Source organism: Engystomops pustulosus, chromosome 11, assembly GCF_040894005.1.
Source record: "Engystomops pustulosus chromosome 11, aEngPut4.maternal, whole genome shotgun sequence".
Taxonomy (NCBI): Eukaryota; Metazoa; Chordata; class Amphibia; order Anura; family Leptodactylidae; genus Engystomops; species Engystomops pustulosus.
The window spans coordinates 61,267,353-61,291,362 of NC_092421.1; the positions used below are offsets into that span (position 1 = coordinate 61,267,353).

Here is a 24,010-nt window from a genome sequence, read left to right on the forward strand (position 1 = left end):
ATCCAATAGAGCATCTTTGGGATGTGGTGGAACGGGAGATTGGCATCATGGATGTGCAGCCAACAAATCTGCGGCAACTGTGTGATGCCATCATGTCAATATGGACCAAAATCTCTGAATGCTTCCAGCACCTTGTTGTATCTATGCCACGAAGAATTGAGGCAGTTCTGAAGGCAAAAGGGGGTCCAACCCGTTACTAGCACGGTGTACCTAATAAAGTGGCCGGTGAGTGTGTGTATGTATGTATGATTTGTAAAGATTTTATTTATCTGGATATTTGATGTTTTTGAAATGCCCACTCTATAATTAGAATTTTTTTATTTACCCCGATCATTTTGAACGCTGTGAAAAAAAAAATGGTGTCACTATTAGCTGGTGACAGGTTCCAATAGTCTTTGCTGTGCGGATTTAAAAAATGCCTGTCAGCATTCTGAATGATTTCAGTACTTTATACAAGGTTAATTCACATTACTTCACTCCCTGTCAGCAGTGTGTAGTTAGTCCCAGAGGAGGGAGGGGGAGGAGACTGACACAGGCACACACAAGCTGTAGCTACCCCACCCCAGGAGACTCACCACACACTGCTAGCAAAGAGCCAGGTAATTAAACTTAAGGTAAAAGTACTGAAATTATTCAGAATAATGACAAAGGAATTTTTAAAACCAGCATAGCTCAGGCTATTGGAACCTGTCGCCAGCTAAAAATCACATTCCTACTGACAGGTTCACTTTTAGTCACCTCATCTCTAAAAAGGCTTCATTTAATAGTTGCACATAACTGCGAATGGCACCACTGACAATTACAGAGCATGACACAAAAATCAAGCCCTCCATCTACAGAAAATAAAGTTAGAACTAGACTTAAAGAATAAGAAAATAAATAAAAGAGTTGACACGTCCGGAATGCCAGAAAAGGATTTTTGGTTTATTTGTATCTATTGGATAGGTCATCTATAGCAGGTTTCGGGGGTCTGACGCTCGAGGTCTGCACCAATCGTCACTGAATCTTGGTTTCAAAAGGTGTTAATGGGAATATTTTATAAAAATTCACTTTTCATTGTCAGAATTTGTAGTGTAAGATTCTTTGTTTGTTTGTTTGTTTTTTCCTATTAGTTCTAAAGGAATTTTAGAATTGATCCGTTGATATTGTTGAGGGACCTGCCCGGGGACTTGGCACGAGGCACGAGGGGGAAGACTTACCGCTAAGCTGCTCCATGAAGCAGACGTTGCCGCTGGTGTTAAAAGCCAATGTGTCTGGAGTAATGCACAGCGTCTGGAAGATGGCCGCGTGAGAGATGTCCTTCATGGAGTAGCAGCATTCCAGGCAGATTGCCCAAATATCCTGCTCAGCGAGACAGTTATCTCGTAGTGACAGAATATCAGCCAAGGACACGTTTTCCTGCCAAGACATTTCACAGCACTTTAGTCATGGTAGAAACAGGCAGCGTTACACTGTGTCTTCATTTGTAACCAATATTCGGGTATTAAAAAAGGAACAACTCGTACAAACAATGACCTGGAAACGGAGAAATGAAGTCGCTCTCTATTCTCCGATGTATATTAAATCTGTGGATAAGCAATAGATAAAGGACTCACCAAAAAAATAAAACATAAAAAAAGTATGTGTATTTAATATACAAATACTAAAGATAATAAAAATAATAAAAGATAAAGTAAAATAGGCACAAATAGATTTTATTTGTATATTAAATAAACATCCAGGGGGTGGATTAAGTCACTGCCATTCACACTGCTTCATAGATGCCAGACAAATGTTGTAATGTATTTCAGACCAGATTTTTAACTCGGGACCCTTAGTATCAGAGCTGGTAACTTAGTGTGATGAGCCATTAGCTGACCTGTGAATAGAATGAGGATTTTCTTAGTTTGAAGGAAATCTACCACCAGGATGAAGGACTGTAAACCAAGTACACTGACATACTGGTGTGTGGCCGCTCTGGCAGGATCTGCTTTTCTTTAATCTTCTTTTGCCCTTGTTTTTAAGGAAAAAAGGCTTTAAAAATAATGGAATTGAGCCTGAGGGCTTCAAGGCTCTATTAACACCTATGGAGTCCAGAGCCCCTTAGGTCTATTTGCATAATTTTAAGAGCCCTTTTTTTTGTAAAAACCAGGACAGAAAAAGCAGAAGAGCAGATCCTGCCAGAGGGGGCACACACCAGTATGTCAGTGTGCTTGGTTTACGATCCTTCATCCTGGTGGTAACGTCCTTTAAAGTCCATGGCTCAAGAGCAAGCTTTTTTCAATAAACTCGCTCCATTCACTCCGCTTTTGAAATGCGGTGTTCAGTTCAATGATTCTAGTTTCTTTTTCGACCAAAATTGTTTGTGGGCAATGAGCTTAAAAGATTGTGAACCAAGCACACTTACATGCGGGTGTGTGCTCCCACTGGCATGATCTGCTCTTCTTTCAGCTTATCTTTTAAAAATTATGCAAATTAGCCTGAGGGGCTCCAGGCCCCATTAACCACCATGGAGTCCGGAGCCCCTCAGGATAATTTACATACTTTTTAAAGCCTTGTTTTTGTGAAAAGAAGCGTCTAAGAAGCTAAAAGAAGAGCAAATCCTGCCAGAGGCGGCACATATTTCCAATCTTACACCCTGGTGGTAGTTTTCCTTTAAAAGCAATGTTCTTTATATCAGAAACAAAATATTGGTACACAAAGATATAACTATATAGAGAAATGCATAGAGATTTGCAGAGATGGATAGCATCCGAGGCAGCACTGTGTGAACAGACTCCAAGCAATGGAGGGTCGCAAAGGCTACAGTATACACATGCAGAAAAGCAGTCAGCATATCAATTCTCAATTTCAGGAAAAAGGGGAAGTGTGGAAACCTTTCGCAAATAGTGTGAATTATGTCAGTCGAGTGTCCGAATTCCATCTCACACATTGGGGGTCATTTACTTACCCGGTCCAGTGGCGCGTTCTCCGACGAGGATTCGGGTCCTCCGGCGATTCACTTAGGTCGTGCACCCGATGTCCACCAGGTGTCGCTGCTGCGCCAAGGTCCGCCGGAGTTCACGTGCATGTGATTGATTTTGCGACACAATTCATTTTTTAAATTCCGCTGTTTTTCTGAATCCGTCGGGTTCTCTGACGGCCACGCCCCGGATTTCTGTCGCGTGAAAGCCAGAGCGATTGCGCCGAAATCCGATCTGGTGTGCCAAAATCCTGGCGGGATTTGGTGCAAAACGGAAAAAGTCTGGAAACCCGACGAAAGTGCGGCTGCGGAGCCCTTAGTAAATGAGCCCCATTATCTCTAAGATCCTCACAAAATCTTATGATTTTCTCTCTCTTACTGTTACTCCAGGACTTCTCCTGTGCTTTCCCCATACATTCGAACACTCTACCAAAATATAATCAGATGGTTCTTCATCTTCCAAACCAAAACGTAACCTGAAAACCCCAGTTTTGGATTACCAACAACACACAATAACCCAACTTCTATCCTCCTGCACCTTGTTTCTCCATCTACCCTCCGGTACAGGCTCGGAGGCAGCATCCGCCTTTCACTTGTTCCAGATGTGAATAAAGGTGGTCCCCTACTTAAGGACACCAGACTTACAGACGACCCCTGGTTAAAGACTGACCCCTCTACCCACTCTGCCCCCTGGTGAAGCTCTCTGGATGCTTTACTATAGTCCCAGGCTGCAATAATCAGCTGTAAAGTGTCTGTAATGAAGCTTTATTGATAATCCTTGGTCCCATTACAGCAAAAAATTTTGAAACTCCGATTGTCACTGCAGCATAAAAAAAAAAATTTTGTCTGGAGCTACAATAATAAACTATACAGTTTTGACTTGCATACAAATTCAACTTAAGAACAAACCTATGGAACCCATTTTGTACGTAACCCGGGGACTGCCTGTGCTTTATTGATTGCACAGCAATATAGAATTAATGGTGCTGTATTAAAGGGAACATGTCACAGGGGTGTTGGAGTTCCTGGTGTCATCACCATTATCTCCTCACTGATCTGATAGATCTCTCCCTCCATTCTGCAGACATGTGATGTGTGACTAAGATTTGCTTGGAGAATGGGGATCACATATCGTCTGCCTGAGGGAGAGGGAAGGAGGGAGAGAGTTAGAAGAGCGAATATGACACAATGGAGTTGGCTGGTGATGAGCGAGGTATATTTTTTATAGAACCAGCAATGTTACAAGCAGTATGGGAATTAGTATTGGAAAGCTGTCATTAGGTGAAAATGTGTAATCCTGATGACAAGTTCACTTAATTCCTTTTTATATATAGCGCACACAGATTACATAGCGCTGCACAAAGCATGTCAAATTGGCCCCCGTCCCCATGGGGCTCACAATCTAATCAACCTACCAGTATGTTTTGGACTGTGGGAGTAAACTGGAGGACCCGGAGGAAACCCACACAAACAAAGAGAAAATATACAAACTCTTTGCAGATGTTGACCCAGAACCCCGGTCCCCAGCGCTGCAAGGCTGTGATGCTAACCACTGAGCCACTGTGCTGCCCATGTTAATAAATCAGCAGACTAGTAGCAACTTACCTTTCCCCAGAATATACAAAATATGACCATAAAGACTGTTTACTAACAGACTGTGTTAAAATAAAACAAAAAATTAAAAAACTTCTTATTACTGGATTTCAATCAAAGTCATCAGAGAAACGTGCCAGAATTTTCTCAAAACAAAGAATTATACATGCACAAATATGAAAAAGAGACGAGATTTGCATTCTCTCGCAACGGGAAATTGTAACCAAGTGTTGTTAAACATGAGTGACTAACGGCCAAAACTATTTTTGGAGAGATTCCAAGAACACGTTGAACAAAAAAAAAAAAAAATTTAAACACAGGGTTTTCGTTAGCTTAGATACAAAGGGGGAGATGTGTCTAAGAGTAAAACAGTCTTTGTTGACCATAGAAACCAATAGCGGTGCATCCTTCATTTCATATTCAGCACTTAAATCTTATTGTTATACGTGGCCTTTTAATCAACTTTTAAAATTATATAGGGACAGCACGGTGGCTTAGTGGTTAGCATTACAGCCTTGCAGTGCTGGGGACCTGGGTTCAAGTCATCTGCAAAGAGTTTGTATGTTCTCTCTGTGTTTGCGTGGGTTTCCTCCGGGTCCTCTGGTTTCCTCCCACACTCCAAAACATACTGGTAGGTTGATTAGATTGTGAGCCCCATTGGGGACAGGGACTGATTTGGCAAACTCTGTGCAGCGCTGCGTAATCTGTGTACGCTATATAAAGGAACTTTTATTATTAATTAGTATTATACTGTTTCACCCACCCACCCCTCTGCTCCCTCAGCACCCCCCCCTCCCTTTGTCAGATGTAGGGTAATTTAACTGCAGAACTGGACATTTTAGCACACAGCAGGAGGGGGGAATTTCATATAAAGCAGGGGTCAGGAACCTTTTTTGGCTGAGAGAGCCATGAACGCCACATATTTTAAAATGTTATTTCTAAAGAGCCTTACAATATGCACATGCCCCCCAGTAGATAGGTAGTCCCACTGTCACTGCTCCTGCGATCTAAGTCTCGGATCTCAGGCACACCCGTGCCCCTCTCTGTTGCGGTGCCCCTTTTCCCACCACTTTCCGGCTCCCGTCCCGGCTGGCCAGCATGCGGGCTGGCACTCGCGGATTTAAAGGGCCAGTGTGCTGCTGCCCACTTCCTGGGTTCCTATAAAGACTGGCAGCTACCGGATAACACATGTCCCCCAGTATATAGGTAGCCACAGCACACGCCCCCAGTATATAGGTAGGCACAGCACATTCTCCCATTAGATAGGTAGCCTCAGCACATACTCACTGTAGATAGTTAGTCATAGCAAAAAAAAAAAAAAAAAAAGAATATTCACTTACCAGCGCTCCCTGCAGCCAGCATCTCATCGCTCCCACGCTCTTTTCTTTGACCCAGACTTAGACGATGGCAGCGATGGCGCCTGGGTCGTACAAAGGACGTAGGCAGTGGTAACATCGCTGCCTGTGTCCAGTGATCAGTCTAAGAGACACACAGCAGCCATCACTATTTATTATAGATCTGTCTGAGAGACAGATGCAGCCAACAAAAGAGCCATATCTGCCTCCCGAGCCATAGGTTCCCTACCCCTGCTTTAAAGGTGAACACACACACAGATCTGACAAGTATTTTGGCATGTAGTGGTGGATAGCCGAGTCTAGGCGTCAAGAGGCCGAGGATAATTGTGCAGCCGTTTGCCATGGAATCTGTGCCGAAAACTCTGGGTCCTTCTAGGAAGATCCATTGTATCCTTTGGGTTTAATGGAGGTTTGCCCTGATGGGGATTCTTTGGTACAGGGGGTCCGCAGGGTCCCATTTCAGCAGCATAACATTTTAAAATTGCACTGGTTGGATTCATCAACTTATGTAAGACTTTCACCATCAAATAATGAAAAAAAAAAAAATAGTGCAGCGCGCTGTGTCTTTCTTTTTCCTATTACGGTAACAACGGAAGTTAAACAGAAGCTAATGGAAGGCCTATGGGGAATGGAAAACCTCTAGTTTTCATTTGCTCTTCTAAAAGAGAGAATAAAATGGAAGGCCCTAACATAGGTGTGAACAGGGACTTATTCATTTGAAGCCTTTAATACATTTGAACCAATTTGAGGTCCTCAGTTGGATATCCTTGGTCTGTAGTCCAAAGTAGAAGACCTGGACTGGATCATAACGCTCTTCCAAAGGTGTAATTGTTGTTTCCATGACGTCCCCCATGACGGCACCTGGAGGTTGCACCTTGACCTTTGGTAGGGACAGGAAGTTGCGAAAGATATAAGGCCCCTCCTCTGCCGCTGTTCCCCAGTGTATTCCTGTCCCTACCAAGGGTCAGGGTTGCGAGACCTCGTCTCTCCCCTTGGGGGGGGGGGGGGGGGGATGAAATTAGAAACCCCCCAGGACGGGCCGCGAGCGGGGGCTGTACCTCCCTTCCTGGCCGGGCGTCTTGCAGGACGTGTCCTGGCTCCCCTCCTCCTGCGGCCTGGAGCTGAAGCCGAGGGGAGCATGGGTCTCCGGACCCTGGATGAGGTGCCTCCCGGCTTCCGGGCGCTACCTCCCACAGCTACTGCCTCCTGTGAACGCCGGTGTGTACTGCGCGACGGCCGTGTATCGCCGGCCGATTCGCGCATGCGCAGTACGCCCGACTTCCGGGTTGGATCACGTGACTCTTAAAGAAGCCATCTGATTGGCTTAGAAGGTGGCGGGAAGTTTAAAAGTGCTTCCTGCTTTGTGTCAGCCTCTATACCACCAACGAGTTCACTACTGAAGCTGTGGAAATATCCTTTACTATGGCGGACGACCTTGGTTCTTCCCCCATTGTCCCGGGTACCGTGAGTACAACCAAAAAACTTTGCTTAAAGGGGATAAAAATTTGTTGTGCATTATTGTTTGGATTTTAATATAGTCTGTCTCCTTGTCCTAGGACGACTCTTCTAGACCTAAGGACAAGGAGAAGAAAGACAAAGACCCCAAAAAAGGAAAATGTGTTACTAAATCAAAAAGATGTCTTTCCTGTAACATAAGATTATCAGATTTATATCCAAAATCACTATGTTCTGAATGCCTAGCCAGGGCCTTACAACAGGAAAAGGAGTCAATGTTAAATGAGCTTAAAGCGGCCAATCGGGAGGAATTCCAATCCTCTCTTATGATGTTTACCAATTTAAACCGACCGGTACCGGGACTAGGTCCTGAGCCAAATCCCGAACCTGAACTTGACCAGGATCCGGATTTATATCAAGAGCCAGCTCCTAAAAAACTTAGATCCCATGATACTGATTCGGACTATGATAAACACTCTGCGGCTCCTACCTATTCTTGGAAGGACTCGCTTGATGATGTCTCCTCGGTGTCCGAGGATAAAGGAACCTCAAAATACCTCTTTTCTAATGAGGAACTGGATAACCTCCTTAAAGCTGTACGCAATACGCTTAACGTGGAAGAGGTGGTAGAGCCAAAATCCATCCAAGACGAACTGTTTGGAGGGTTAAAATCCAAAAGGAAAAGGGTTTTTCCCATAAATCAGACCCTAAAAGATATTGTCCAAGAGGAATGGAAGAATCCTGAGGGGCGGGCAAACATCACTAAAGAGTTCAGGAACAGGTTACTCTTTGACCCCAAAGAGACAGAAACCTGGGACAGCCCCCCCAAGGTAGACATCCAAGTGTCTAAGGTGGTGAAAAAAACGGACCTGCCATTTGAGGACTCTTCCCAATTAAGAGACCCCATGGACAGAAAGGCTGATGCCCTACTCCGTAGAGTCTGGGAATCTTCCATGCTTAGCCTCAAGTCTAACATAGCTGCTACTTCGGTAGCGAGAACTCTGTTCTTTTGGTTAGGAGAATTGGAAGACCACCTTAAAACAGATGCGGACAGGGATCTCCTTCTACAAACAATACCGCTGCTGCGTTCAGCGACAGGTTTTCTTGCTGATGCTTCAGCAGAAAACATCAGACTGTCAGCAAAAGAAGGGGCTCTATCTAATTCAGTCCGTAGGGCTATTTGGCTTAGACAGTGGGGAGGGGATGTAAAATCCAAGACGAAGCTCTGCAACATCCCTTTCACAGGAGACTTCATGTTCGGCGCTGAACTGGATACTCTTCTGGAAAAAGCCTCTGATAAAAAGAAAGGTTTTCCGGAAATTAAGAAACCCCAGAAAAACTATTCCTTTCGCAATTCCAAAAATCCTAAAGACTCCAGAGGCAGAGGAAAACAGGGCCGCTGGTCCTTCAACAAAGGTGGAAGAGGCCGAGGATATCTATTCTCCAACCTTCCACATCAATCAAAAAAACAGTGACTACCAGGTAGGGGGGCGTCTTCTTTTCTTTTTCCACAGATGGGAGACGATCACATCAAACAAGTGGATCCTGAGTATCATCAAGTCAGGTTATCAGATAGAATTCAGCTCCCCTCCACAACAAAAATTTCTTGTCTCCAACCTAACATCTCGGAGAATGACAATACAGCTATGGAAGAATCTTCAAGAATTGTTAACAATGAAGGTAATTGTTACAGTTCCCAAAGAAGAAGAAAAGAAGGGATTCTACTCCCCCTTATTTCTTGTGAAAAAGCCAAATGGGACCCTTCGACTTATTATAAACCTCAGGCGGCTAAACAAGAACATAAAATACAAATATTTCAAGATGGAATCAGTGAGGACAGCTACCCCACTAATTCCTCCAGGCGCACAAATGTGCACCATCGACCTAAAGGACGCCTACTATCATGTCCCCATACACAAGAATCATCAGAAATTCCTAAGATTCGCGGTGGAATCACCTCAAGGGAAGGTCTGCCACTTCCAATTCAGAGCCTTGCCCTTCGGAATTTCATCAGCCCCCAGGACCTTCACAAAGGTCATGGCAGAAGTGACGGCATTCTTGAGGAAAGAAGGAATCTCAATTATTCCATATCTGGACGACCTCCTCATAGTGGCAGACTCGACCCTGACTCTTCTCAATCACAGAGATCGGACAATACGAACCCTGGAAAATCTGGGCTGGATTATAAATTTCCAAAAGTCTCATCTAGACCCCCAGAGGGAGACAAGATTCTTAGGAGTAATGTTAGATTCCAGGCGCCAAACTTCTTTTCTTCCACAAGACAAGAGAGAATCCCTTACCTCCTTCATAGACAAATTCCAGGGGAAAAAATCATGCAGCATCCGTTCAGCCATGAGACTGCTAGGTCTCCTAACAGCTTGCATAAATTGTGTATCATGGAGCCAGTTCCATGTAAGAACACTACAGGCGTGGACATTAAAAATTTGGGACAAGAACTTGGATCATTTAGACTTCAAGAAGGTCATTCCCCTGGAAGTCAAAAATTCTCTAAACTGGTGGAAATACCAACAGCATCTAGAAAAGGGAATACCATGGAATCCGACTCCAGTCCTGATCATCCAAACAGACGCCAGTTCCTCAGGATGGGGAGCTGTTCTTCCAGACCGTTACCTTCAGGGGTCATGGTCCCCTTGGATGAGAAGACAATCCTCAAACCTAAGGGAATTATCGGCAGTATGGGAAACACTAAAAAGGCTACCCAAAACCCAGGTAAAAAATATCAGGATCCTGTCAGACAATGTGACTACAGTGGCCTATCTACGTCGCCAAGGGGGCACAAGATCCTCGGACCTGATGGAGGTCACCAAGAAGATCTTCTCCTGGGCAGAAAATCACCTAGATTCCTTAACAGCGGTATTCCTAAAAGGGTCAGAGAATCAGTCAGCGGACTTCTTGAGCAGAGAAAAGATGGACCCACACGAATGGTCCTTGAACAGGGAAGTTTTTCTTTCTCTAACCCAGAAATGGGGCTCTCCGTCGATAGATCTGTTTGCCTCAAAAAAGAATACTCAAACAGAGGTATTTTTTTCCATCTCACCCAAGGACAACCCCCTGGGACTGGATGCCCTAAGCCAATCATGGGGGACAAATCTAGCATATGCTTTTCCTCCATTTCCCCTAATCTCCAGGACCTTACAAAAAATTTAATCGAGTCGGACGACAGTGATCCTAGTAGCACCATTCTGGCCGAAAAAACCTTGGTTCCCACTTCTCTTAAAACTAGCAATCTCAGGACCCATCTTCCTTCCCTGCAGAAGGGATCTGCTACACCAGGGCCCTCTTCTTTACCCAGACCCGAAGTTTCTGAACCTGGCGGCCTGGGTCCTGAAAGGGAATTGCTCCTAGCTAAGGGGGTTTCTCACCAGGTTATACAGACCCTAATAGCAAGCAGGAAACCAATCACCAACAAAATATACTACAAGATCTGGAAAAAGTATATATCCTGGTGTGGGGACCTTTCCCCGATTCCGGGCAAACCGGATATCATTAAAATTCTTGATTTTTTACAGGATGGGTTTTCTAAAGGGTTAAGACCTAACACCCTTAAGGTCCAAATTTCGGCCCTAAGCGCCTGTTTTGACTTCCCCTTAGCAGAGCACAAGTGGGTGAAGATGTTCATGAAAGCAGTCTTAAGACTGCGACCTACAATCTGATCAGATATACCAAAATGGAACTTATCACTAGTCCTAGACTCCCTTACGAAGCCTCCGTTCGAACCACTCTCGGAATGCAGCCTGAAAGACCTATCTCTCAAAACCTCCTTCCTTGTGGCCATAACATCCGCCAGGAGAATTGGAGAACTACAGGCCCTATCCTCCAAGGAACCCTTCCTGATCATCTCGGAAGACAAGATAGTACTAAAATTAGATACGTCTTTCCTCCCAAAAGTAGTCTCAGACTTCCATAGAAGTCAGGAAATCGTTTTACCATCTTTCTGTAACAACCCAAAGAATGAGAAGGAAGCACTCTGGCATACTCTGGATGTCAGAAGAGCTGTCATAATCTATCTAGACAGAACCAAATCTTTCAGAAAGTGCAGAAACCTTTTTATTCAGTTTGGGGGAAAAAATAAAGGAGAGAAATCATCAAGTTCCACCATTGCTAGGTGGATAAAACAGACCATCTCTAAATCCTACCAGCTACAAGATGTGAGTCTCTCAAAAAACATAACAGCCCACTCTACCAGAGCTATGGCTACTTCCTGGGCAGAGAAACGGGGAGCATCCATCTCCCAGATCTGCAAGGCAGCTACGTGGTCAAGTACATCGACATTCCCAAAACATTACCGCCTGGATCTACCTTCTAGCCATGACTTGAGTTTTGGACGGAAAGTTCTCCAGGCTGTGGTCCCTCCCTAATCTATTTATCTGGTAAGTCTCCAGGTGCCGTCATGGGGGACGTCATGGAAAAAGTGAATTAGTCTCACCGGTAATTCTGTTTCCATAAGTCCACCATGACGGCTATATTTACCCTGCCCTGTGTTATTAATGATGTCTGGCTAATATCTTCTAGCTCTCTACTGGAACCCCGGTGGTTATTTGGAAGACACTGGGGAACAGCGGCAGAGGAGGGGCCTTATATCTTTCGCAACTTCCTGTCCCTACCAAAGGTCAAGGTGCAACCTCCAGGTGCCGTCATGGTGGACTTATGGAAACAGAATTACCGGTGAGACTAATTCACTTTTTCTATACCTGCCAGGGGTCCTTTATTATAGTCTTCATTTTTTGTTTTGGGATGCTCTTCTTTCTGTACCTTCATAGACTGCAACTGACTATATCTACCATTGTGTCTGCTCCTCGGGGGCGGATTCATTGTGATTGTGTTTTGTGTGCATTGTAAAAAAAAACAAAAAACAAAACAAAACTGAGTCCAGTCATGTCCAGTTCGATTGTGGTAGAATCAGTATGGACTCAACCCCTTACAATCAATTATTTCTTAAACCTCCTGTCTGTACAGCTGTATAATAGGGTTGACTCAGCACAATTGGGCATTTCTCCCTCTGTTTTAACAATTTTTTTGCCTGATGTGTCCAATTATGTTTCATTACACTCTTCACTAGAACCTACTGATTGTCCACCATGACGCAAAGCCTTCATAGTAGCGATTCGAGGAGGCTTGGATACAGGTGTCTGCTCCTCCACTATAGTCATCTCACATAAATCAAGAACATAGACTCCGAGCCTTGTACTAGGACAATTGGATTAACCTCATTAATTGTAGGACGTCCTCGTACAACCCTTACGTCGCTGACCTACATAACACACACCGAAGGCGCTGATGAAAGCAGATCTCCAATATTATGTCTGGCTGCCGTGACAGCCGTAAATACAGAAAAAAAATATGATAATTTCAAAGCAGGAGAAGGAAGGGGAGCGCACTCCGCGGATCTTTGATCTATAATTGAGTGATCAATGCATATCCTATGAGAGAAACTTCTACATTTCTACTCTAGATAGGAGGACTCCATTCAGGGGTGATTATTCTGTGAAGGACTTCACTACGTGAACATGTGTAGAGCTTTTGGAGATGGTGATCAATGGTGGAGACGATGGATGTGCATCTTGAGACGCTGCCCTAATTGATGGTAATGAGGACTGTGCCACCAAAGCAATAAACGAAGCGGCATGAAAAATATATTGGGGGAGATAAACTCAAGCTGTCTAAGAGCGAGACAGTGCACAGTTCTACTACTATAACGAACAACTGGATGAGGAGTCACTTTACTATCCAGTCGATTTAACGTTGGGATAAACCCAAGGGGGCTTTCCAACCATCTTCATGAGTTTTCACCCTTTAACCCCTTACAGGGATCTGGCTTCACTCTACTTCTCCAAGTAGTCCCAATGTAGGCAACAGCTGGTCCAGAAGACATTGGTGTAGAGTATCGGGGGTCAGGCATCATGTAGTCCCATTTCTGGGCAAGTATCAAAAAGAACCCAATACTACAGGGAAAAGTTTGGGGAATCCCTGAAATAAATAAAAAATAGAGAGGTGCTCCTAGTTGCAGAAAGGAGGAGTATCACATGCACTCTGCATTGAGCTCTTTGTACTTTGGCCTGATGAAGACACCAATACGGCACCAAAATACGCTTCTAATCTTCTATATACAATGCTCAGGCACCTCCCATTGGGTAAGTGTGCCTTAAATCACCAGGAGTGTGCATGGATAGGCAATGGACACATTAGGACAATGCACGCTTGCACTTTATGTCAGAAAGTGAGATGCATGCACCTCTAGATCCAACAGCAGCACAAGTCCAGGATGCCGCATTCAAGTTGGAGAGGGAGCAAGTGCATGGCGGTGCCCGTGCCCTCTAAAACAAGGGAGATACGCAGGGCATAGACTGCTGCCTAGACAGACCTTGTACCACCCATTAACGGTTTTAATTTTATGCCAGAAAATTTGTCAAAATGTGGCGCTTTTTCTTGGAGCACGCTAGCACAACTCAGTCCACATCCACTTTTAGCTCCGCTCTACCCGTCTAGCAAGGTCCCAATTACCTGTAATCCAACCAAAGAAATATTATGGAGGACATCACAATCAAGACACTTATAAAGTCTAATTAGATTTCATGCTCAGCCATCCATATTGAGGACTCACGCCCCCCCCCCAAATTACAGAACTTTTCTTGGTGCCCTAAAAACAGCAAATCTCCCATGACTTTTGATAAAACACGGGCCAGATCACAATAGTCTATTTTTGGTGCCAATTAGCATATTTTTTCTTAGTTTTGCTCCCCAATACTTTCAGTAGTAAACGGCTTATAAGACTTGATCCCTTTGGAAGAGGCACATGTGCGCTGGTCATGTGGCCCAGACATACATACAAGCAGATGCCGGCCACTTGTATAAGCTATGCTTGCTATGTCAATTTGCATATTTTGCTATATATGGTATAATAAAAGGAAAGAAACTATAAAAATCAGTACAAGATGCCTGACACACATGAAAAAATGCAATAATTATTGCGTAAAGTACAAAAGGAATCTGAGCAGCCGCTTTCCCGGAGAACAGCGATGGTAGAAGAGGAATCTGCAGATCAATACAACAGATGGAAAGGCTTCACAAAAATGAACAGTCAAGCTGTAAATTCCTTTCAATCTGTCGAAATCTAAAGGAAAACCCAGACGGGAATCGATAGGGTTTGAGAGTGTTAAAGGGGTATTCCCATCTCAGATATATCAGAAGCACAATCGACCTTAGCAACCTTGATTTAGGGCCAAGAAGGATTCCACCCCCTCCAGACTGCTCCTCTACACAATATCCTCAGGTTGCGTTCACACTGGAAATTTAAATTGAAAGGCAATTCAAAGGCAGTGGGGAGGAGCTTGGCATGTCTGCATTGTGTTAACACTGCGTTAAGATTGTGTTGCCACAGCGTTTACGGAAATGCATGGTGACGCAATGCGATAGGACCAAATTCCTCCCCAGAGCCTTTGAATTGCGTTTCTAATTGCTATGTAAACTCTAAATGTGAATGCTGCCTTAATTCAGAGAGATATTACTGGCTTTTACATCTTGTTAAAATGGAGTTTCGTAAATGCATTTGTTAAAATTACTGTTTTGTAAACACAGATTTAAGAGAAAAAACACATGAGTTAACATTGCGTTCGTAAACGGAAATGTTAACAGAAATGAACCTCCTCTCCACAGCTTTTGTATTGCGTTTGCATGCATGAATGGAAGTAACCCAATGGCGACTTGTCTTCTTATTTACTAGCATGGTCGAGTCAACACACAGTATTTATGTTGTTTTATTGCATCTGTCTACAGAATTCAGTCATAATTTGCAAAAAAACAAACAGTCTGCGCCACATTTATAAAGAGTTTTGGACAGTTTTCCGTCTCTCCTACAACTAGTTCGGCAAGGGGGTGTGACCTATGAAAAGGGGGCATGGTCTGTGCGCCAAAAGTACTGCTGACCTGACAGAATTTTGTCCTAGTTTTCTGGCATAAAATAAGCCAACAAAAAGGAGGTGCAGAGTACGACAAAACAGTCAAACTAGGACAGATTTATCATCCAGCATCAGACCCTTATAAGAAACTTGTGCAGAATAAGGCAGAATCTACAGAAATGTATGCCTGCCCAGCCGTAGCCGGGCGTGCATACATGTGGTGCACTGGAGAGGTGACCCTGAACACAGGAAAAGATAGGACATGTCCTATGTGTATATATATATAAACATTTCTTCAATAAGATGCTATTAAATTTTTTTTTACCTGTGTGTAGATAATTTCTCATAAATGCAGTCATATGGTCCCTTAGAAACAAGACTGTGTTCCTGGATACGACCACCACTGCTGGAGGGATTGCACAAAGAAACAAAAGGTTTTCGTTTATGAAATGTCCAGCAGGTCTCACAGCCGTCCTGTGGTAATTATTGCTGAATCCAGGAGGTAAGACAAGACTCAATAGCGCATCTCTGGCCACTGCTGCCACTGTGGGGTGGTCGTATCCGAGGAAGCCATCTCGTTTCTAAGGGACAGCAGGGCTACATTTATGAGAAATTATCTTCACACAGGAACAGTTTTTTTTTAATAACGTCTAATTAAAGAAATGTTTACATATGGCAAATGAATTTAATGTGAATGGCCAGCTGGGAATACCCCTTTAAGGGTGCGTTTACACACTGCAGTTAAAAACTGAATCTCAACTGCATCATAATCAGTTACTGTGGTTTTAGGTGCAGTTTTTGGCAGCCTGAAAACACATGCGGACAAAACGGACAAAAACGCATGTGTTTTTAAAAAAACGGATGCCTTTTTTAACGCATGCATTTTTACGATCTGAAAACTTAAAAACGGCCCAAAAACGCCATGTGTGACATCACCCTTAGCCAGCGCTTGTGTGTATGAGGCCTAACAGAGAACAAAAACACAACAGCAGCGGTGAAAATACCAAGTCTACGTAAAAGTGATGAGAAAACATTTTACTCCACTTTATTGTTATAGTTTCCAGGTTTGGGACTATGACGCAGCGACTGGCGTCCATCACCGCTGCGTTCTTGTCGTTCATCAATCAGTAGAAAGCATTACCGTTTATCATCAATATCTCCTCGCCAGCAACCATTACAATCAGCTGCCCGGGCAGCGGCGGCCGCAAAGAACATGAAGTAAGTGGATTGCTCATCCCCAGGGCGGCCAAATCTGAAGAAATCTCCTACTGGTGTCTACCTTGAGTTTCAGGCTGCGTTCACATGTGGCGTTTATATTGCGTTTTCAAACGCATTACAAGAGCTGAGGAGATTTGCATAATTACATTGTGATAACATTTGCTTTTACAAAACGCAATATTAATGCAGTTTTAATGTTTGTATTTTGTGGTGTGGTATGTGTGGTGTTGACAGTGCTTTTTGTAAATGTAATGTAATTAGGCAAAACTGCAACGTAAACGCCACGTGTGAACACAGCCCCAGGGTCGTGTTTTTGACGCATTACACTGGCTTCCGCCTTGATTATATGCTAAGGTTAGATTGCGTTTTATCAGATGCAGTGGAAACACAATGTAACCATAGCATGTAATCAACGCTGAAGCCAGTGGAATGCGTCAAAAAAGCGACGCACAACGCTTTGTGTGAATGCGCCCTCACACAAGTTTCCTGTGATGTCATTCAAGGGGTTCTCCTGTAAGCCCTCCCTTTAAATGCCACAAATCGGCGATGATCACAGCATCTATTCAATCTGTGCTGATCCCATCAACTCCAGCATCTGTCCCAACGCAATTCATTCATTTTGTGTATTTTATGTGCATTTGACGAGTTTTGAAGATGTAGCTTTGTTTTAGGAACACTGGAGGAGATTTATTAGAAGTGTCTGAGGTAAAACAGGAAACCAATCACAGCTCAGTTTGAATTTCATACACAGCTGTGGGAAAATGAAAGCCGAGCTCTGATTGGTTGCCATGTTCTGCTCTCAGACACTTCTGATTAATCTCTCTCATAATACATTACCACATCTATTGCCCAGAGTGATAATACAAGGCGCTACCTCTGCAGCCTTTGTATCCAGTGTTATGTACATCACCAAGGTGTCAGCTTCTATTCTTCACAAGTAAATGGCCGCCTGTACACATCAATGTATTTCCTAACACTACTAAGCAAACCGAGCAGAAGTATAAGACAAACGCCAAGAGGAACATTTACAAAATCCTCGGCTACATGAACATGGATGACAAATGGACGACGTTCAGATGACACATTTTTTTGTGGAAATTCTTCTCAGAAGGTGACGCATTGGTGACACAAGGACCCCAAAAACTAACATGGATTCAATGTTTCCCACTGAAGAACAGAAAACATTTGCGTACAGATGGGTTTACAAATGCGAATTTCGGCAGAATAAAACCGAATGAACACAACACAGTTTAGGCCAATGGTTCGTAGTACGTTCCGAGAAATCCCACAGAGCAAAAAGCGTGTATCTCGGACTAAACGCTCTCATGGCATAGAGGGACATAAGATATTGGTCGATGAACAAGCCACCAGCACCTGCACACTTGGCAAAGCCTCCGTGTATTCAGCCTGTGTTCACACATGGCATTTCCATTTCATTTTGAAAAGCAATACAACAGCAGAGGAGAGGAGATTTGCCCAATTACATTGCGGCCAACATTTGCGTTTACAAAAAGCAGTGTTAACGTCATGCATGTACGGCATGTTAACAACATGCGTATGTTAGCCCTTATAAAACTCGGCCCTTTTTAGTTTTTTGCTTTTCTGTTTTTAACTCCCCCTAATTCCAAAAGCAATAACTTATCTTCAGGACAAATTTTACTTTGTAGTGCCGAAAATTTAGGTGACAGGTCCTCTTTAAAGAGGACCCGTCACCAGATTTTGACCCCCTGACTAACAATGCCTGCTGATAAAGGGTTACAAGTCCTCCCCATATAACCTAAAATAAGCTGCCAGTGCAGCACTGTATCTTAATTACAGACGGTTTTCTGATATGCAAATTAGCTTTTCAGACTCCTGTCTCTGACTCTTCTCTCTCTCAGGCTGGCAGTGAAACACGCCCCATTATTCTGACTGACAGCTCTGTGTCTCTTCAAATCACTGCTCTGCCTCCTTGTACTTAGGGACACATGCCTTGAGTGATATTCATTACATGTGACCAGTAACGTCATCATAGGTTCTTTAGCATTCTAATAATAGCAAACTGTACACCATGTATGTGGTTACATGAAATCACAGCAGCCTCTATGGAGGAAGGAGAGGAGTAGAAGTCTATGGAGGCTGCTGTGACTTCATTTGATTAGATACATACATGGGGTACCGTTTGCTATTGTTAAGACGCTAAAGGACCAGAGATTATGTCACTCTGGTCACATGACATGAGATGTGACCAGTAAGGAGGCATAAGGCATGGGGAGGATTAGATGGAGGGGTCCGGATGAACAGGACACGCCCCCCTCTGATGCCATGGAATATAAGATAAAAGGCGCTTTATGTGGATGTAAGCAAAATTATTTTTACCTAAAAGAAGGGCGTCAGTCAGTTACCAGGGCTCTATAGGAACCTGTCACTGGCTGTATATGTGCAAAAGTGGTGACAGGTTCCCTTTAAAGGGGATGTCCAGGATTTGAAAAACAGCGCCACACCTTTTTTAACCCATTACAGAACAAATGAAGAGGGTGTTAAAATATAACCTTCCCGATGCTCCTTTTCCATAGCCTATTAAAGGAGCAGAAAGACCCCGTGCATGTTAGATACTTGGTCAATCCCACTGAAATAGAAGGGTTTCCGTGTTTAACCTTTGCTAGGGAAGTGGTCAGACAATGGTTCTTGGCTTCTAACAAACCTAGAAGAAAACCTGCATGCGTAGACCACCCCTGATAACCGAGACCCTCTGTAATAAGTCAGGACAGACATTTATCCCCTTAGTTCTAAGATTGGGAAGTTCCCTCTTGATGACAGCATTAAGAGTTTGTGGAAACTTTTACAAGAAAGTTGCATAACTTTGCAGAAAACAAAAAAAAAAAAAAAGTTTTACTTTCTGAAAATGGGAAAACGCCTTTAGGGGCCACTGAGACCGGCTGCTTGTCTGGATATACAGCCGGCCAGCAACAGGAACGCCAGGGATATTAATTCGGAACAAGCAGAAAGTCACTGGCAGAAATGTAGACGCATTGGAACCCAAGTCCTGGGATTTTTCCGTGCATCTCATAAGAGTGAACCATCGTCGGATAAACCCCCAACTAGTAGGGTGATGCCACACATGGAGTTTTCAGTGCGTTTAAAAACGCATGCGTTTGGCTACTTACAACCTGTTTATCTGTTAAGATAATTGGGAAAAACTGTCAAAAATGGATGCGTTTCTAAATGGACCGATTAAAAACTGACCAAAAACGCTATTTGTCGCATCACAGTATGATGCATGTCCAGCCCAAACACTGACAACCAGAACCCAACATTGCACGTCCGTTCAGTCCTGGTTTTCAATGTTCAGGCCGGACACTCCAGCCATCACACACTTTATCTTATCCTTTTTTTTAAATTTGGGTCCATTCAGTCCTCCATAACCGGACCACAAAATAAGGTCTTCATGGCGGCCACCGAGGTATTCCATATCAGTGACTTACAAATCATAGAACATGTCATTCCCTACTTAAAGGAAATGTCTACTTCCGTATAGCTGTGCAAGTAAAAGCAAACAATTCTGGACTTGTGTATATCTCATAACATCAAGTACTGCGTGGTTCCTCTATTATTCCTCCAGTAAATCCATAGCACATTTACCATTCTCTATATCAGAGGAGAGTGCCCATGCATGATCTGATCAGAGCCTATGGAGAAGAGGAACAACTAACCAGTTATATATGTACACACATTTCCAGGAGGAATAACAGAGGGATACAAATTACAGCATGTGCTGTCACATTACTGTATAACATTCTCCCCTATGGTCCATACTGGACGATAGGGGTTGAGATTTCGTCTGTGGTTAGCACATTACTGCTGAGACTGGTTGGTCACATGTATGGGTGAACATTGAGGCCAGTGACTGTGAGGGGACACAAGTACACGAGAAGCCATTATTATATGATAAACCAAACTGAGCACATTACTTGCAGCGCCCCCTACTGATTCTCTGAGGGAGACTACCCTTGAGCAGAAGTGTCTTCTTCCTAGAGATATGATCAGGCTCACTCAATTCAATCTCCCCAAACCTTTTCTCCTCTGTCAGGAGACGCATTAGATGGCACCTTCTCACCTGATCACGACTAATGAGATAGCGATAAGTACCTCCAGTGTTGTTCCATCACTCCATGTACTGGGACATCTCCTACTGCTGCCAATTCAGAAAAAAAAAACCTCCCAAAGATGATACCAATGATTAAAAAAAAAACTTCTCCAAAGATTTGTGAAAATGAGCTGAGAAGAGTCATATTTACCTAAGAAGAGTCAAGTTTAGAGGCTGTAGGGGGAATGTCACTTCCGACGACCTTATCTACATAAAACATGTTTTTCTGTCATATTAAAGATAATAATCTAATCTTTCAGAACGCATCAGTCTTCTGGGTCTGTGATCTACAGAACCAGAGATACAGGCAGCTAAAGACATTGCTGGAAATGGAAGCTGCAGATAAAAATCCAATCCTTGATTTGTTTTAATTGACTCTCCAGCTCTGTAGATCTGATGTGACCTAAAAGATAATTGTTCTCTTTAACATTACATGTTTCTAGGTTCTACATTACGGAAGATATTGGCATCGGAGGTGACCCTACCCCTACAGCCTCTAAACTTGACTGATCTCAGGAAAAATATGACTCTTCTCTCATCATATTCACATGACTTTGGGGGAAATTTTTATTTTTGTAGGTAAAAGCGGTCACATAAAAGAGGGGATTCTAGAAAGGACTTTTTACATCCCTACTCGAGGGGGCTACTAGATTAATACAATAAAATCTGGTGACAGAGGCCCTATAAGGTAGTCTTCCTATAACTAGGGGATGAAGAGGTTGGAGCAAGGCGAGTCAAAATCCATCACGATAAACCAGGGACATTACTCATACATCCAGGCACCGGGACTGTGATAATCTTCTTATATTTGTTATCCATGTCCTACCATCTTCTAATAGCAAATACTAAATTATGCTAATGATCTTGAAGGGCTTCTGGGGTGGTTCCCTATGCAGATTCACAGGATGTTACACTGTGCAGGAGCACTTCTCCCTCCACCTGCTGTTGATGTGTATGAGTGCCGGGTATCCTGACTAACACAGCATCGCACATTAAGAAGCTTTCAAACCTCCTGAAGGCTAGGGCTATGTTCACATGTGTGTTCTTCAATTTAGCGCCCATACGAGCAGGACAGGTCCAATATCTCCAGGCACCTTATGGCTCCGGGTTACAGTGATGTCTGGAATAGATTGTGTTACTACTTTACTGCAATTTCTGGGTCACCACTGGCTGCAGGTTATGGAAACATGGCCATGCTGTGACCACAAGCATGCAATGTGGACCATGGCAGCCTATAGGCATCACATAGCAAACACTTGGCAGTGCCCAGAGGATGTAACTGATGTTTTCTATTGTCTTCGTGGTACCATAAATCCCAGCAAACCGTAACCCAGATCTCCAGGAACTTGGTATAGCTAGGGTCATACTCATAGTGAGGACGGCATAATAATCCCAGCAGCCAGGGCAGGGTACCATTCCTACCCCGTGTGGTACTACAACTCCCAGCAGCCAGAGCCTGGTAACATCCGTACACTGTGTGTTATTACAACTCCCAGCAGCCGGGGCCTGGTACCATCCATACCCTGTGTGGTACTACAACTCCCAGCAGCCAGGGCCTGGTACCATTCCTACCCTGTGTGGTACTACAACTCCCAGCAGCCAGGGCCTGGTACCATTCCTACCCTGTGTGGTACTGCAACTCCCAGCAGCCGGGGCCTGGTACCATCCCTACCCTGTGTGGTACTACAACTCCCAGCAGCCGGGGCCTGGTACCATCCGTACCCTGTGTGGTACTGCAACTCCCAGCAGCCATTGTCTGATACCATCCGTACCCTGTGTGGTACTGCAACTCCCAGCAGCCGGGGCCTGGTACCATCCATACCCTGTGTGGTACTGCAACTCCCAGCAGCCATTGTCTGATACCATCCGTACCCTGTGTGGTACTACACCTCCCAGCAGCCATTGTCTGATACCATCACCACCCTGTGTGGTACTACAACTCCCAGCAGCCATTGTCTGATACCATCTCCACCCTGTGTGGTACTACAACTCCCAGCAGCCAGGGCCTGGTACCATCTCCACCCTGTGTGGTACTACAACTCCCAGCAGCCAGGGCCTGGTACCATCTCCACCCTGTGTGGTACTATAACTCCCAGCAGGCAGGGTCTGGTACCATCTCCACCCTGTGTGGTACTGCACCTCCAGCAGACAGGGTCTGATACCATCTCCACCCTGTGTGGTACTACAACTCCCAGCAGCCAGGGTCTGATACCATTTCCACCCTGTGTGGTACTACAACTCCCAGCAGCCAGGTCCTGGTACCATCTCCACCCTGTGTGGTACTACAACTCCCAGCAGCCAGGGCCTGGTACCATCTCCACCCTGTGTGGTACTATAACTCCCAGCAGGCAGGGTCTGGTACCATCTCCACCCTGTGTGGTACTGCACCTCCAGCAGACAGGGTCTGATACCATCTCCACCCTGTGTGGTACTACAACTCCCAGCAGCCAGGGTCTGATACCATTTCCACCCTGTGTGGTACTACAACTCCCAGCAGCCAGGTCCTGGTACCATCTCCACCCTGTGTGGTACTACAACTCCCAGCAGCCAGGGCCTGGTACCATCTCTACCCTGTGTGGTACCACAACTCCCAGCAGCCAGGGCCTGCTGCAGCACCTAGCCAGTCCCCCAAAGCCATCACATATCCTGGCCCTGCCACATATCACAAGGTAAGACAGAATACCACGGTGGAACTACAAGTCCCAGCATGCCTTACTGTGTCTGCCAGCATTGGCCTGCTGGGAGTTGTAGTCCCACCCCTGCTCGGGGAGCTACAGGTTGCATCTGCACAGGATTAGGGCAGAGGACCCCCATACCCGTGGCCCGCAGCTCACCTCATCCTCCAGCAGTGTCGGCAGAGGCTGGAATTCATAAAACTCTTTTCCCCCTCCATCATCTTCTCCCCCCTCGTCATCCTCCTCCTCCCGGTAATATCCGGGCACCTCCACCTCGTCGGCCTCCTCCATGCCCGCAGCCGCAAGCACCTGTCCGTGCCCAGCAGCGCTGCCAGCTCCGCGGCTGTTATACCAGGCGAATTGTGCTGCCGCTTTACAAAATTGTGGAAAGCGGCCCTGCTGCGCATGCGCTGTGCCCGATGGCTTCCGCATCTCCACTAATCTCAGCGTCTCTCCCGTCACCTGGTAACGTGACGTCACCGGAGCCCCGCCTCCCGGACGAACAGGTTAGATCTTCAGCGCCCTCTGTAGGCGGCGGCCGAGATTGTGGCTCTTATAATAAGGGACTCCTTATCAGTAGTGTCTGACAGGAAAACTGCTCTAGAAACCAATCAGAGCTCAGCTTTCATTTTCCCACAGCTGTGCATAAAATTAAAGCTGGGCTCTGATTGGTTGACATGGACAACTAGAACAGTTTTACTAGAATGCTTATGTTACATCTCTCCCGTTGT

General features: G+C 44.7%; 1 protein-coding gene across 1 annotated transcript in view; it reads right to left on the reverse strand.

Annotated features, from left to right (window-relative positions):
• KNDC1 (kinase non-catalytic C-lobe domain containing 1) overlaps window positions 1–23,747 on the reverse strand; it is a 65,226-nt gene extending 41,479 nt beyond the window's left edge. Inside the window, exons 1-2 of the mRNA XM_072130634.1 lie at window positions 23,439–23,747; window positions 1,200–1,398 (exon numbers count right to left, since the gene is read on the reverse strand). Of these exons, the coding sequence (XP_071986735.1) occupies window positions 1,200–1,398; window positions 23,439–23,711 (472 nt within the window). The 5' untranslated portion in view covers window positions 23,712–23,747. The remainder of the gene's footprint in view (window positions 1–1,199; window positions 1,399–23,438) is intronic.
• Between the last annotated feature and the right edge of the window lie 263 nt (window positions 23,748–24,010).